Source organism: Pimephales promelas, chromosome 6, assembly GCF_988280905.1.
Source record: "Pimephales promelas chromosome 6, fPimPro1.hap1.1, whole genome shotgun sequence".
Taxonomy (NCBI): Eukaryota; Metazoa; Chordata; class Actinopteri; order Cypriniformes; family Leuciscidae; genus Pimephales; species Pimephales promelas.
Genome location: NC_142774.1, coordinates 34265650 through 34283230, shown reverse-complemented (window position 1 = coordinate 34283230; position 17581 = coordinate 34265650). Strand labels below are relative to the sequence as shown.

At 34.7% G+C, this 17581-nt stretch overlaps 1 protein-coding gene across 7 annotated transcripts in view; it reads left to right on the top strand.

Annotated features, from left to right (window-relative positions):
* The window catches only part of gne (glucosamine (UDP-N-acetyl)-2-epimerase/N-acetylmannosamine kinase), a 31187-nt gene that overhangs the window by 11362 nt on the left and 2244 nt on the right, over nt 1-17581 (top strand). Inside the window, exons 1-10 of one of the 7 annotated variants that reach the window (XM_039670137.2) lie at nt 593-764; nt 7822-7845; nt 8667-8875; nt 11830-12284; nt 12423-12575; nt 13606-13818; nt 14026-14113; nt 14935-15145; nt 16236-16365; nt 16446-16667. In XM_039670137.2, coding sequence (XP_039526071.2) covers nt 8706-8875; nt 11830-12284; nt 12423-12575; nt 13606-13818; nt 14026-14113; nt 14935-15145; nt 16236-16365; nt 16446-16667 — 1642 coding nt within the window. In that variant the 5' untranslated portion in view covers nt 593-764; nt 7822-7845; nt 8667-8705. Of the gene's footprint in view, nt 1-592; nt 765-1027; nt 1046-3860; nt 4037-7638; nt 7746-7821; nt 7846-8666; nt 8876-11829; nt 12285-12422; nt 12576-13605; nt 13819-14025; nt 14114-14934; nt 15146-16235; nt 16366-16445; nt 16668-17581 lie in introns of those variants that run through there. The other 6 variants (XM_039670134.2, XM_039670138.2, XM_039670136.2 and 3 more) reach the window with 6 other exon arrangements.

The window sequence follows — 17581 nt, the reverse complement described above, 5'->3', positions numbered from 1 at the left end:
GTACATTAAAAAATTTTTTTTTTTTTGGAAGATTTACAATGCGCTGTTGACTGTTAGGCTAATTATATACAGTTAAAATTTAAATACATATAATTTAAATTAATTAATTTATACATATATCATTTAGTATTATAACAGTAAACCACAGAAAATAAAGGTAAATTAAAATTCCACATAGCCATGTATCATATTTTTTTTTTCCTGAGTGAGTTCAAAGCAAATCAAGCTTGGATAAGAGTAACTATATGCTCAGAAGTGCTGAGATAAAAATTGCCTAGCCCATTTGATCAACTCCATCCGCTATGAATGTGTTTTAGTAAGGAAAGTTTGTTTTTAATGTTATATCCATGTTAATGTCATAGAAAGAAAATCAGAGAATAGAATTGTTATTGATTGCACAAATCATTTTGAATAACTTTTATTTTAGAGTTTAGACCAAAAAAAATACAATCAAGGCAATATTAATATTCAAGTATTAAATAATATTTAATATCCAATATTCAATTATTTTAATGTACAGTATTTTTGTTTTGATGCAACGAACCGAGACACCAGTCAGTGGGGGGCAGCAGTGAGCTGACTGCTCTAAACTGCAATAGAAACAGAGAAAGAATACTCACCAGCGCTATGTTCGCATGTTCGGTTAGCTTTTTAATCTGCCTCTGTTGATGATTGATCAAGTATATCAGTGTTTGGGTTATCCGATTCTATAAACGTCTTGCGTTATCACGCAGGAGGATGTACAACAGATAATCGTGTCTAACGTAAGTAATAATGTGCAGTGCTATCTTGCTAGCATTTCTTGGCCAGTAGTTGAGAGACTAAACTTTTCGCCAAGTTACCTTCACTTTGGTCTGTCGTTGGATAGCAATACACATTCTTAAAAGTTATTATTAGAGATATAATATGGAGACTTGTTTAATTGAGTTTAACTTTAAAACTCAGTTTAAAATAAGTACCTAAATCAATCTTCCCTTGTGTTTTTCTTTACCCAGTGTTTTTGTATGCTGTTGTGTAATATCATGTGGGAAAACAGGTTGTTAAGGTCTGAGGAAAACCAAATGTATATATATAATTATATAATTATAATAATTATAATATAATTATAATTATATATAAGTATACTGCCTATCTAAATAGATATACTATAAATCCCCCCCCCCCATTGGGTTAGTGTTATAAAGGGGGCAATAGTATAAAATGTATAAGTTCATGTAGTGAAACATTCCCATAGGCCAAGTCTCTTTGAGCCATTCTGTCAACCTTGAATTAATTCAGGTGTGCCCTGAGCTTTTTCTGCAAGAATTGATCATAATCCATCCAACATCTGTTCTGTTCTGATGGGTACTTCATTTGGACACACTTACTTCCTGTTAGACTGTGCTATGCTAATTGGTTAAAAGCTTGTAGATACAGTAATCTGGCAGGGGATCCGGATTATCATAATGCACTTGATTATCACTTGTTCATCCAGTTCTATTGCAGAGGTGCCCAATCCTGTTTGTGGAGATCAACCCCACCTGCAGAGTTCGGATACAAACCTGATTCAACACACCTGTTTTTAAATATCTCCTAAAAACCTGAATTAGCTGGTTCAGTTGTGTTTGGGCAGGGTTGTTGGAGCTCAACTTAGCTGGAAGGTAGATCTTCAGGAACTGAAGATGCTTAAATTGTAGGTGTGAGTGAGTCTGTGCGTCCCAAACCATGTAATGGGAAGACTTAGGTAAGCTCAGAAAAATAATTGCTAAGAGAATTCATGGACAGTCTCTTAAGTATGGCAAGAGATGGCCATAGAATCCCTAAGAGTCGGATACGACTGAAATGGTTAATGAAAGAGAGCGAGAGATCTCCAGGCACAGTTTCTATCGTGATCAGGTGACTGGTCCTGTGCTCCTCTCTTATTCTTCCAGTTGATGGCACCATTTCGCTTTGTTTTGACAGGGCCGTAAGGGTCTCATCTGACAAAGATGTGCCTCAGTTTCAGATGCTTGTTTGTATTATTGTGAATGATCCCATTATTAGTGATACAGCTTCCAGAAGAGACGGCATGCGGTAGCTGTATCTGTATGTTTTGGCTCGTCTCTGTCTGGTTGAAACACTTGATCTGCGCTTTGCAAGTGTGTTTACTCTCTGTATCTCTTCTTCACGCCTTTTTAAAGACTGGGTGTATTTGAGACTCGCATTCATAGGAAACAAAGTAGCTCAACAAGGTCAATTTAAGATCAATATTCATTCAAAGTCAAACAAAAAAAAGAAAGAAAAGTACATACATTAAAGTAAATATATGTAGATGCGTCTTAAGAGCTTCCTTGTAGCCGATCGTTTCTGAGTGGGGGTTTGATCTTCAACTGACTGGCATATCATGTGACCCGTCAGTGGCTAGCTGCCAGTCGTGACTCGTGATCATGGTTTAATTGGGATAACCGTCCCCAAAATATCTATCATACAAAAGAATAGATGCATGAGATTATATTCATAAAAAAAATATTATGAGTGTCTGATCATGGCCATTTAACTGCTTTAATTGGGATCAAATTCTCTAAAATGCCAATCATACAAAAAAACATAATCATTTCAACAGATGCCTAATAAATGAGTTAAAGCGGGAGGAACACAAAACACAAAAACTGCCTGTCTGCTGAAGATCGAAGCCCTACTGTAATTTCTTCACACCTAAGGTGTTATCTCTGTTAACAGTGATGTAGTTCCTTCTTGATGTAGATCATAGAACACATCACTGTCAATGCAATGAATGATTCAATTCTGCTTTAGGATGTAGCAGTTGAAATGCAAACAAACAGATCCTTCACCACACCAAAGTTTAATGCTCTCAGCAGACAACACACCCTTACAAATAAAAAGAAACACGCTTGGCTAAAGAGATAACGCATACAATCTGTCAATCCCATACAGAGTTAAATGTACCTGCTTCGTCACTCTTACTGTGGAGGTCACGGGTTATGAGGACGTGGATCTTTTGTAAGAGTCACATCAAATACTGCTTGAGCTAAAGGATTTTTTTTTGTCTTGTTGATTTTGGATTGTTTCACTGCAAAGTAACTCAGAAATATTTAGAGAAAAGAGTCATCTATGATAAACGCATAAAATTTGTCCCATTTATTGTCATATGGTTTATGTTAAATTGCTTAATTGTAAAGTAATTCAATGAAAAGAATCATTTATTTATTTATTTTTTCCAATATTGAACCCTGAACCAATATTGAACCAATATTGAAAAAAAGGAAAAAAAGAAGAAAATAATCATTTATAATGAACAATTACATTTAAAATGGCTATCGTTTGAAAATATCTTGTTTGTTATCAATTATATTTTATGTCATTGCATTTCAGAATAGTTTTGCTATGTTGAATATTCATTTTACAAAGAAATTATTATAATTAATAGATAAATAAATATGAATATTTTCAGACCGGTCTTCAAAAATATGTGTGATGTCTGATACTGTATATTTTCATATAATAATTTATTCAGATTTTCTATTTTCAAATACTTGATTAAATAAAAATCTCCTTTTCTGGTTAGGTTAGAAAAAATAAAGCTGAAAAGGCCTCTGAAAACCTGTTTCAAGGTAAAAGATAATCGCCGTTTAGCTACAGAATCTGTAATTTTACCAGACCTGTGAAGGCAGTAATGTGATGGAATGTAAAAATATATACACACACTTCTGGTTATTATGTTAAAAGGAAATAATATGGCAGGGTGAGTTGTGTCTACAAACTGCTTTCGGGGCTGTAAGAGGATGCAGGGGCGGAGACACGTCTTTCCTCTCTCCCAGCCAGCCAGCCAGTTGGTGTGCGTGAGCTGTTCTGACTCCGCCCCCTGGGCTGTTCCATCCCGCGCTGCTTTGTGTGAAACATGCATTGGGCCGCTGTCCTCCTCCTTTTTGCTTTAATGGCTGTCAGAGACACTGAATAGAGGGAGAGCAGCTAGAAAGGGGTTCTGTTTAATTCAGAAGGGAGCGGGAAAGAAAACACTGCATACACTATGATGCCAGGATATGCTAGAAACCCACACGTGAGTCAGATGCCATTTTGTCATTTGCTTTTCCTCATTCCTTCTGCCTCCATCCCTCCCTCCCTCCCCCGTTTGTAATGATTAGGGTGCAGCTAGAGTCTTGTGATGCCTTTTAGCAGGGTTGATGAGTGTGTGAGATGCAAACATGGATGTATGGTCTTGATGTGGACACTTAGTCAGAATGACTTCTGGTTTTTATTTTTATGTAGAGAATACATCAGAAACACAGGGGTTGGTTGGACTAATGAGCAGTGACCTATGTAGGACAACTGTGATGAGGTGATGATTTCCCAAAAGGCCTTGCACTGCCTTAAAATATGCCATATTCTTTTATAACTTCCTTTTTGGTGGACGTGTGGGAGTTGGCCCTGAAGATGTTCGATTGACAGCTCTTAATAGAGCACAGTCAGACATTGTACTGTCTGAGACCTTGTTCATGTCATACCATGGTTGTAAAATCATGTGCGAGTGAAGTGTCTATAAATGCAGTTTTCTTCTGCCTGAAGAATGCACAAACACGTCTAGATAATGTCAGGTTAAGCTTATTTCACAATTAAACCACCCTTAAATATTTGTGGTCAGTAAGTATAAAGTTTAATACTTTAATTCAGCAGGGATGCATTACATGGATCATAAGTGACACTAAATAGATTTGCGTTTATTACAAAAGATTTCTATTACAAAAGGATCATGAAAGAACCATGGTTTCCACACAAATATTAAGCAGCACTGCTGTTGCCAACATTGATAATAATAAGAAACGTTTCTTGAGCACCAAATCAGCATCATGACATCATGACTTTTGCGTAAACATACACGCCACTTTCAAGTCAAGTAGCGTGTTATCTATACGCATTTTGAGCTATCTGCGTGTCCGAGTGATTACGCTTTAATACACGCCGTTAAATGTCCGAGCGAAATGAAGCAAAATGTAGATCTACATTTGGGGAGCGATATTTTTTTTTTCCTCGGATAGTAGGGGAAGACTCATAAATGGTATTAACCCCAGTGACGGGTAGGTTTAGGGACGGGGTTGAGGTAGGTCATATATTTATATATACAATTACGTAACGTTAAGTCAACAGCATTCATGAACACGCTGAAAAGTGATTATGCATGTTGATAGCACGCCAAAAATGGAAATACGAATTGGTGTGTCATATAATTTTCTGATAGGTCATGTGACACTGAAGACTGGAGTAATTATGCTGAAAATTCATCTTTGCCGTCACAGCAATAAATTATATTAAAACCGTGAAATGAAATCGTAGTAATATTTTATAATAGTTATAAAAGTTTTTTTGTTTATTAAAAAAAAAAGAATCCTTAGTGAGCATAATATCATTGTTTTAAAAACAAAAAATGGTAACACTTTAGTTTAGGGTCCAATGGGCTCCTTGCACGGGGGTATTTCCAGTGAAGGTCTAAGGATGCTCGATAACTTCTGCCGATCGTAGAGTCCAATGCAATACCGAGAATATATATTGAATTTTATACTCCATGTTATAGTAAAGAAACGTTAGTCACAAAAACAGGTAAAACAGACACCCCTCGTTGTGTTTATGCTTCTTTTTAAAATTATATTAAATGAACATAACTATATATAAAATTACATCTAAACGTATGAAAGTTTCGTTTCAAAGACGGGAGGACAGTAAATTTTGAAGACTCTGCCATAATCCCGTTTTCCTCCGCTTTAATCTCCCCAACTGGAAACTGACGAGCATCCTTCGTCAAATGCCGAACTTATGCGTGCATATAGCCCATTTTCACTATTAGTAGTTGCTTTTTTCCCATGTACATTACTAGGATATTGGCTGTTTATTAGTACTTATAAAGCACATATTAATGCCTTGTTCTGCTTGACCATATTCTACATCCCTCTACCCAATACTTAAACTTAACAAATACCTTACTAACTATTAATAAGCAGTAATTAGGAGTTTATTGAGGCAAAAGTCATAGTTAATAGTGAGAATTGGACCCTAATCTATAGTGTGACCCAACAAATCTTAACTTTTGACTTTTGAAATTTGGCATTGGAGAATTTTGGAACTTTTGAATTTTGGCATTTGGCATATTAGATATTTTTTCATTCATGTGTTGCTTTTGATCGAGTTTAACGAATTTGATTCTCTAACTTTCGATTCTGTGTGTCTGTGACATGCCAAGTACAGTTGAACAGTAAGTAGTACCCTACATTTCAGTGTCGCATGATATTGAAAAATGAATGTAGAGCACAATATGACTGCTTTGTCTTATAAAATTATCATTTTGAGAGTGGATAATTCTGCAAGCATATTTTAAATTAGATTTTTTAGATTACCTAGATAATTTTTTGCTAGTTGTCCCAATGGTTTCAAATATTTTATTATTATTTTTTTATTTTTTATTTTTTTTAACGAACTCAACCTTCACATCCACATACAATACATAGGGAAAAGGTATTCGATAGACCTCTTTAAATTGTAAGAACATGAAACATCTTGGACCCTTTTTATTTTTTCTGTCGAATCAGCACAAAAGATGTCTTGAAGAATGTCACCAATCAGGTTAATAATAACCTATTGGGAAAACACTTTAAGCATCAAGTTCTCTGTGGAACTGGTTTGGCATTTAGTTCTGACAATTTACATTTGACACTTGATTTTCCAGTCGTCTTTGGTTTTGTGACAGAAGACGATGACTCAAACCACAAAAACTGAACATATTTGCATTGACTCCAAGGAATGCCACACCCTTGTGGCATTCCTGTGTGTTTGGGATAGTTTTCTTTTGAGTATAGTTAAAAGCCTCTAAATAGCTCTCTTCTAACAATAATAATAATGTTGTATGAAATCATATTATTACAAATCAGATAAACTCAACAATTTTTTCTAAAATTAAAAAATTATATTCTCACTGTATGATGCCATTTTTGTTTGTCTTCACTAAAAATTAAATTCATATCCTTTTGCAATCTATTGCATGTTATATGCGTTAACCTCATAAAACCTACAGATTCATATTTGATAAATGAATTTCTAAGGCCTCTAAATTATCAGCGTGATCAAAACGTTGCTGAAAAACTTGTTGTACACAATCTACACCATGACTTCTGTAGAGGCCTAAATGAAGAATTGTAAAAATGTTCAGTTTGCATTGCATAATATGTTTTACCCCCACAATAAAATCATAAAACTAAGCGTTTAAATATCATCTTATCTTATGGGAGATAAAGAGCTGTCAAATCGATGATTTGCCTCTGACATAAAAGTTTGTGTTTACATAGTGTGTGTGTATAATAAAATAAGCAATAAAGTTTACGATATCAGATTTTCATCTTATTTGGGCTTCTGAATAAAACTGATGTGTTAGTTCCATGTTTCCATATATCATCCTAAATTGGCATGATGTATCTGACACACAACATTTTACCAAAACACATTGGCAAACTATTTATATTTTGCCTAAAGGTTCAATAAGCTGACTTTGACTGGTTTGGTAATTTTATCGTATGCAGTGGGACATTTAAACTCACAATGATAGCCCCTTTATTTCCATGTACTTCGCCCCTACTTTCCAGTTGTGTTTGCTTTTTCCTTATAAAACACATTTGAAAAGTTGAAATGGTCAATGTCCATATACAGAAACAAGTGTTTGAAGGTGTCTCTCCTCTTGCATAGAAAGGGCATTTGGAATAAAGAAAGTAAAGAATTGACGTCATTTAGTAAGTTTTATATTCATCTATGAAGTGACTAGCAAAATATACTTTTTCTTTTTCTTATTCTGTTTTCATGCCTCAGAGTGTTCAGGTCTGGAATACTCATGTAAGTATGATCCTTCTCGATTTGGCAACCCGACATGAAAGGCTTGCTCTGATTTACTACAGTTCATTGTGTTTTTTCTCTTTTATTTGAACACACTGTCATTCAAAAGTTTATCAGGATTTGTAATTGTTTTTTAAAAAGTCACTTGTACTCACCAAGGCTGCATTTATTTGGTAAAAATACTATAAAAACAGTAGTATTGTAAAATATTATAACAAAATAAGTTTTCTATTTTAATATATTTAAAAATTAAATCTATTCCTTTGGAATTTTTCTGTATCATTACTCCAGTCTTCAGTGTCATGATACTTCAGAAATAATTCCAAAATAACCATTTCTTATTATTGTCAATGATGAAAACCATTTTGCTGCTTAATATAATTTTGGAAAGAGTGATTTTTTTCAGGATTCTTTTATGAATAATATAGCTAAATAAGAAAGTACTTTAAAAGAATGGCATTTATTTGAAATCTGTCTGAAATCTTTTATAACATTATAAATGTCTTGACTGTTACTTTTGATTTATTGCAGCCTCGCTGAATAAGTGTATTAATTCCTTGATAAAATGTTACTGACCCCAAGCTTTTGAATGGTAGTGCATAAAACAGATCGATTTTAATCAATACAGGGTTCAAACTATGCTGAACCGGAAGAATGGCACTTAATTAGCTAAATAAATCATTATTTTTTTTTTATTAATGAGTTTCTTACGTTTTGGTAAAGCAATAAAGTGCATTTAGCCATGACAAAATTTGCATATTCATTCTTCTTTTTGTTTTCTCAGAATACCATAGTTATTTGTAATTATGTTCCTCATTTAGGAGCTGTATTATCTGAAGACCCAGCGAGCACAGGAGAAGATGGAGCATGTGGAGAAGGAGTTGAAGCAACGACTACGGGTGTGCGTGGCCACCTGTAACAGAGCGGACTACTCTAAACTCGCCCCCATCATGTTCGGCATCAAGGCTCACCCTGAAATCTTTGACCTGGAAGTGGTGGTGCTGGGTTCACATCTCATTGATGATTACGGGTAAGGCTGCTGAACATTATCATATCATCCGTTTAACTAACATACATTCAATTGTTGAAGGGAAAGTAGATATCAGAGGGGTCGTCAAACATAACTAAATTTGTATTTATAAAACTAACCTGATAAATTGGTTTTGTCATTTCAAACCTGAAATGCTTTCCATTTCTTCCTGTGGAACACAAAAGTAATTTTGTTCATGCATTAAAAAGGCATTGGGGTCCAATGTTGTTTTGGTCGCTATTGGTGTTCATTCATTGTATGGACAAAAAACAGTTGACCTGCCAGATGAACAAAGAACAAAAGTGATCTAATGGTGTTGGTTATATTATGACAATCATCATTTGAATTTTATGTTTGTGATTTGTGCTGTTGGTTACAGCATAACTGTAATTCTGCATAAATATCCAGCATTTTAGATATAATATAAAATATTTCTTAAAAGTAGTAAAACAAATCTTTTTTTTAGGCACACACAGACCTCAAGATTCAGTCAATGCATCTCAACAATGGTGATGAGCAGAATATTCAATTAGGAAAAGTAAATTACATTGACAATTCAGATCATAATTTATTCATACCACAATGCATGATGGGAGTCATTAATGAGTTGTGATTGGTGGTAGCCACTGCGACATGGATTATTATTGTCACCATTGTTGAGAATCAGGCTGATTATTGCTGTCCGTGTGTTTCTTAATAAATTCAATTGAAGGTGTTTTGATCAGAACAATTTTTATTAAATATTTTGTGTGATAAAAAAAATACTGATAATCACATGCTGTAGCATCACAAAGCAGTTGTTAACAAGTTAAACCAAATCATCTAAGTAAGTTTCATTATTCAGATCAAAGCATGATTATAACGCTATCAGATCACAATTTTCTTTGTTAATTTGACTGTTGTAAATCAACAACAGCAGACAAACAAAATTTAAAGTGAAAGTATAAGGGTCAAGAGCCCAACTAAAGCAAACACTGATCTCCATAACGGTGACTTACAATTTGTGATTTAATTTTCTCCTTCAGAGATTCTGCTTGTTAACATCAGGTGTCTTCAATAATGCTCAATCATCACTAAATTAATCACTTAATTATCTATTTATCATATATGCATCATATCTTCCATCTGAAAGCAGGTGAAGGTGATTTACTTCTAATCAAGGAACCAGTATATCGCCCAGCCCTAATTTCAATACAGCTTCTGTTTACGCATTTAAAGGCTGCTATTGGAATATTGGGGGTAAACGTCACATTATGCAACTACGCATTACTTTACGGAGAGCTTACGACCTACTAGCTAAATGGTGCAACCGAATAAAGTACAGACAGAGTTAGTTACAAACTAGGTAGTAGTTACTAAGCCTCATAAGTGCTTAAGTTCCAACTTAAGAAAGAACGTACAAGTGGCTGGTGCAACCCTACCCTAGCCTTGAGAGCTTTGAAACATGAATCAGCTCTATTTCTCACTGTTGCCATGGAAATGTTGGAATGTAGCTCTTGACGGTGGGAGTTTGGCTCTCACATTGGGCTGCAGATGGTGGCTAGAAACCCTTGTCTTTAAACAATGAACCCAAACCAGCCTTTACTCCGCCTTGGGTCAAAAAACCTTGACTTTACCTTTATTATTCTATTTCAAAGAAAATGGAAAACAAGCTGCCTCTTACCATGCACGCTTTTTCTACATAATTTCAGTGTTTGGTACTTACCGTACTTATTAAAAATGTACTTGCATCCTTAAAATGTTCAACATTCAAACTGTAACATACAGCGATGGTGTCTTGTGATATTTGTACACTGTCTGAAACCAAATTCATCTTCTTTCTTGCATTTATTTTCATACTGAATTGTGATTGATTTTTTTTATTTTTATTTCTAACAGCTTTTAAACGCTATCGCTCTTTGATGCAGATAAGGGCTGCAACAACGAATCTATTGAAAACATCAATATAATCGATCATGGAAAAAAATCGACAACAAATTTTATCTTCAATTAAATGCATCTGCCAATCTCAGCACACATTTTCAGATGCCTTATTAAAAGACTACAATTGAAAAAATCTATGTGTTATGAAATTCAACCTACCAAAGCGGCTAGTATTTGGCGGGTTTGGTGGATGTTGATGTCAAGCCCTGGCTGTGATTATTTAAAATTTGCATCTGTCAAAGCTTGTACTGACAGCAAGTGAGTCTTTGCTAAACTTCACAGCAATAATTTAGAAAATAATTGATTCAAATGTCTTTATTTGTTAACAATAATACATTATCCATCCAATTAATAGAAGAAATAATCAACAGATTAAAGGGGTCATGAACTGGCTTTTTAAATTTTATTATATTGTTGTCTGAGGTCAACTTATGATGTTCGCTTGGGTTTTACATTCAAAAACATCAAAATGAATAAGTAATAGGCTATTTTGTACCCTAGTTTTGAGCCTAGCTCAGAAACGCTCGGTTTTTTTGGGCGTCTCGCACTGAAGACTTGGAAGTAAACGCCCACTGCTGTGAGTGGAAAACAGTTTTGCATATTATAATGAGTTTCAACTCACTCGTCGATGCACTTGGGGGGATGTTGTTTTGAAACGTCCAATGTTGTAAAATGGCAACCGGAATGATTCCCCCATACATGATGTTCGGGCCTAAACCAGCCGTGTTGAAGTAGGCGTTGATCTTCTCCTGCGGGGGTGGTGATTTATCCTCTTTGTCGTCATAGTTCCCCACTTTAAAAAAAAGGGGTCGTTTGCTGAGCCTGGTGTCAATAAAAGCTTTTATTGGACTAACAATGACGTTTTCAGTTCTGAAACTTCTTATAATATGATGACATCTTAGATGTCAAAAGCTCATTTGATGAAAATTTGATTTCTCAGTTCATCACCCCTTTAATCAATAATTTAAATAATCGTTGCTTGCAGCACTACGTCATATTTAAAAGTTTCTTTTTGTCTTTCTCTTTCCCAGAAACACGATCCGTATGATTGAGCAGGATGAGTTTGATATCGGCTCTAAATTGCACACCATTGTTCGTGGTGAGGACGATGCTGCCATGGTGGAGTCCGTGGGTCTCGCGCTCGTGAAGCTTCCCGACGTGCTCCAGCGTCTCGCCCCTGACATTCTGCTCGTTCACGGCGACCGTTTTGACGCGCTGGCCTTGGCGACGGCAGCGTCTCTAATGAACATTCGCATATTGCACCTTGAAGGTGGAGAAGTAAGCGGAACCATTGATGATTCAATTCGTCATGCCATCTCCAAACTGGCACACTACCACGCCGTCTGCACCCGCTCAGCCGAGAGACACCTCATCTCCATGTGCGAAGACCACTCTCGTATCTTATTGGCTGGTTGCCCGTCATACGACAAGCTGCTCTCCGCCCACAAACGAGACGATTATGCTGATATCATCAAGTCTTGGATTGGTATGTAAATTAATGGGGAGAGATAACAGAATGAAGCCTATGCAATCCACAGAGTTAAATAGCGCAAAATGATAACTACTATGAAGTTTGGTTAAAATGATCCCATTATTTATGCATATGTGGTTCTTTGTTAAACAGGGGATGAGGTGAAGGAGCAGGACTATGTTGTGGCCCTGCAGCATCCTGTTACCACAGACATCAAGAACTCCATTAAGATCTACGAGTTAATGCTGGATGCTCTCATCTCCTTCAACAAGAAAACTCTCATTCTTTTCCCGAATATTGACGCAGGTGAGCTTTTTCGCTTGTTTTTTGTTTTTCTTTCTCACTGATCCTTCACACTTTTTGTGCCTCAGAAGATTATACACACATTTTCTGCCCATATATAGCTATGTTTCCTATCAGATTAAAAGGCTTAATGTGACCCTCAGCGGCAGCCGTCTAAGATAATTTGCAAGGGCTTTAGAGACAGACAAAACAGCCATGGATTGTTTTGAGTTTGGTGTTAATGATGGGTAGACGCAACTGGACGCAACAGTCAAAACAGAGGTGCTTTTTTTATAATGTCTGTTTATTGAAATAACAAGTCCAATAAGTTTATAGTCTTAACAATAAAATGGCCCTGCCACTGAGGAAAGGTGATATGACCAAAATTTTATGTAAGTGTTTAGTTGTTTTTGCTGTAACTTTAACAAAAAAAAACTTGGTTATAATATAATGTAATGCAATGTAATAATTTTAGTGTGAATTGAATTCAATTGTATAGTGACCATGTGCTATTAGTTATTTTTCCTGTAACTTCAAAGAAGAAGTTCTGTAAAAACTGCATACACAATATAAATATAATCTGTGTTAATTTAGTATGAATTATATTCTATTATTGTATTTATTTATTTTTTTTATTTTTAATTTTGATTTGAGTTTTAGCAATTCTAATTCTAAAAGGTTTGTCATTTTTTTAATATTTCTAATTAACTTTAATTCAGTTTGAATCATTTTATTTGAACTTAAACTTAATTTTATTTGCAATTTTTTTAATCTAATATTTATATTTTATTTCAGCTTTATTTAAATTAATTATTATTTCTATTTTAATAGTTTTATTTAACTATAACACTGAACAAAATACATCTTTCTATGAAATTGTGACTCTTATGAGGCATTACTAATGAATTGTTTAAAAAACAAAAAAATACATAAACCTCTTGACTTGATGTGAAACAGTCTTGCTATGAACTTCCCGGAATAAACTCCCTGAATAAAGAGGCTTAGGAGAATTCCCCCCATTAATGCCATACTGCTCTGCGTTTGTCTCATGTAGGCAGTAAGGAGATGGTTCGTGTGATGAGGCGGAAGGGAATCGAGCAGCATCCGAAATTCCGTGCGGTAAAGCATGTTCCGTTCGATCAGTTCATCCAGCTGATAGCACATGCCGGCTGCATGATTGGCAACAGCAGCTGTGGAGTTCGTGAGGCCGGAGCTTTCGGGACACCCGTCGTTAACCTGGGTACTCGTCAGACGGGTCGAGAAACAGGTAAGATTAGAGAGGAGTTGAGGCATTATGGCAGGATATGATCACCATTTTACTGTTCTGGTTATAGTTTTTCATTTAGATCCTTGAAACCAGGATGGCATATTTACTCTCTAAAACAAGTCTTGGCTGCTTTTTGTTTAATTGAGTGTCTTGAGTGTATTTGCCTTGATGGGCCCGTTTTACAAATTCATGATATTTTGAAAATAGGGGAAAATGTTCTACATGTGCGAGACGCTGACACGCATAATAAAATCTACCATGCTCTGGAGCTGCAGTTTGGAAAACGCTACCCCTGGTAATGAGATCTTTTTGTTACATTTTAGGCATCTTCTATTTGCATGCATCAAATATGCAAGCATCAGATATCATGATTGTAATGCAATTCTTAAAAATAATCAAAAATATTAGTATTATATACTTTTATAGTATTTATTAATATTTTGAATGTTTATTGTAATATTTTCCTTTTCTTTTTTAGTATTTTTATGCACTTATTAGTTTTTTTTTATTTCAGTTTTAGTAATTTTTTTAACTTTAACTTCACTTATTTTATGTCAGTTTGTTGCCAAGGCAAGTCAAGTTTTTCCATCTAATATTTATAAATTTTATTTCAGCTTATTTATTTATTTCCACAATATTTAATAGTTTAGTTAACAAGCGTGTGTCTTGATCTATTAAACACTAAACAAGCTGATTAAAAGCACATTTGAATGTAGTTATAAAAATCATTAAATCTCATTTCATATAGTCTGATAAATCCACTCATAGAAGCTTAATTGTGTGTGTTTGTGTATATATATATATATATATATATATATATATATATATATATATATATATATATATATATATATATATATATATATATATATATATATATATATCAGCCTTTGCATTAGTTTGTCATTTTGTAGTGTAGCTCAACTCACAGCTTTAATTAGAGAAGGGGGATTGAGTAATCAGACTTTTGACTGAAAAAAATAAAAGTATAAATTTCATACACTACACGGTTGCATACATTTTGCATAATTACATAGTGTATCGGTGAATAGTGTGTAATTGGAATACACCTTCATACTCTCACCATGTCCTGTGTGTTCTTGCTCTATCCACTAGCTCAAAGATCTATGGTGATGGAAATGCAGTCCAGCGTATCTTGAAGTTCCTTCAGGCCATTGACCTGTCTGAGCCACTTCAGAAGAAGTTCTGTTTCCCTCTGGTGAAGGAGTGTATTTCCCAAGATATTGACCACATTTTGGAGACACAGAGTGCCCTTGCTGTTGACCTGGGAGGGACTAACCTGCGGATCGGCATTGTCAGTATGAAGGTATGCTGAGCGAACCTCTGGTTTCAGATGTGTCAATCTCAATCTATGACCCAGAAAACTTGATCTACACCATTCACACACACAGAAAGAGCTGATTACACAATCCTTCTGATCAAACCTGCTGCAAACCAGTTCTGTGTGTCATGTGTATGAAATATTGACGTAAATGCTGCATATCCTGCTGCATAAAAAAATAGTTACACATCACAACTGGGCAAACACACACAACACGTCCCACTCCTTGTATTTCACCACCTCACACTTTCTGGCGTTAATGACGCACAATTTTGGACTGATTTCTTTTTATAATATTACTTAAAAGTTGACTAAAAATATTTTAAAACAGAAAATATCCACTAGCCATTTATAATTTTTCATTTGGATCCTTTTGACACCAAAAGCATGACTGACAGTGACTGCTAGTTACTAAAGTCGGCATGATATGGATGTTGCAATAGTCTTTTCTTCCCTATTTTGATCTGAGTGACACGGCTTCTCAAAAAATGTGTCCGTCAGAAATCGATTGGAATTTTAATTGATTGGTTGTGGAAAAAAACAGACAATATTCAATATTATTACAATTTAAAATAACCGTTTTCTATTTAAATAAATTTTAAAATGTAATTTATTCCTGTGATGCAAAGTTGAATTGTCAGCAGGTCAAGAAACATTTATTATTTTTTAGAAACATTTCTTCTAATTATCTTTATAATGGTCATCTGTGCTGCTTAATATTTTTGTGAAAACTGCAATAAAAAAAAATTCAGGATCCTTTGAAAAATTTCAAAAATATTTTCAGAAAGTAAATTTTATTTTATTTGAAATAGAAATATTTTGTTACAAATGTCTTTACTGTCACTTTTGATTAATGTCATGCATCCTTGCTGAATAAAACTATTAATTATTTTTTTAAAAAGTCTTTACTAATCCCAATTTTGAAAAGTGTATCTTGCGGAAATTTTTCTGTAATATTTAATTGTCATGGTTTAATAGCTGGTTGTTGCTTATTATATATATATATATATATATATATATATATATATATATATATATTTTTTTTTATTCATGTAAATGTATGCTTGTGTTTCAGGGTAAAGTGGTTAAGAAGTATGTTCAGTTGAATCCTAAGACGTTTGAGGAGAGGATAGAGCTGATTCTGAGCATGTGTAAACAGGCCATGGTTGACGCTGTTCACCTCAACTGCAGAATCCTGGGTGTCGGTATGTGCGTTTTTTTTCCTCTATACCGGTCATACGTTTACTCGATCATTAACTGTATCGTTTTTTGGCATTTCTTTCAGGTGTGAGTACAGGGGGGCGTGTGAACCCACAAGATGGGGTGGTCCTCCACTCCACCAAGCTAATAAACGAGTGGAGTTCGGTGGATATCCGTACACCTCTCTCTAGCGCCCTTCATCTGCCCGTGTGGGTCGATAATGATGGAAACTGCGCAGCCCTCGCTGAGAAGAAGTTTGGCCATGGGAAAGGCGTGGAGAACTTTGTCACCATTATCACAGGAACCGGTTAGTTCACTTTCTTATGTCCTTCACTGCTGCTTGCGGCTACGGTGGGGGATTTGCGAACAATGAAGACCAGACAGGTGGATTTAAAACCGTCAGACTGGTGACACTGGTTGATCAGGTTACCACAATACATTAAAATAAAATACCACAATCAAAATAAACATTTTCAAATATAATTAACTCTATTACTTTTTTTACTATTAGTTTTGATTAAATAAATGAAGCCTTGGTGACCACAAGAGACTTCTTTCAAAAACATTTACAAATATTATAGTTATTTTTTTCCTGATTGATCACTTAGATTTTTCTCATAACAGAGTTATGAAATTTTATAAAAGACATATGAACTTTTATTTTGCATTGCACACTAAACATGTATGCCAAATATGTCAAATATTGGGACTGTTATCCTGTTAATATTATCTATAGTAAGTCAGGGGAACAAACATGGCACATTAATTATACAGTTTTCTGAAAACATTGTGAAAATAATGTATTGTATGTAATGTATGTTGTATTGAAACTTGTTTCTGCCACAGAATAAAAAATAAAAAAGGTAATTGCTACTTTTTATCTCACAATTCTCAGATTTCCATGATGTAAAGTCTCAATTACGAGATATAAAGTAAGAATTGCGAGATATATTATTGTTACTATAACTCGCAATTCTGACTTTTTTTTTCCTCAGAATTGTGAGATATAAAGTCCCATTCTGAAGGGAAAAAGACTGACTTTATTTCTCGTAGTTGCGAGTTTAGATCTCTAATGTTATAGTTGTCTTTTAATATGTTTTATTGTGGCAGAAACAAGCTTCCATAGTGTTCAGTATATGAGGTTCCAGCTTCCTGGTTGATCACTATGCAGTGTATTTGCATAATTTCTGATATTCCTTATGTTTGACTGCTGTTATTCTG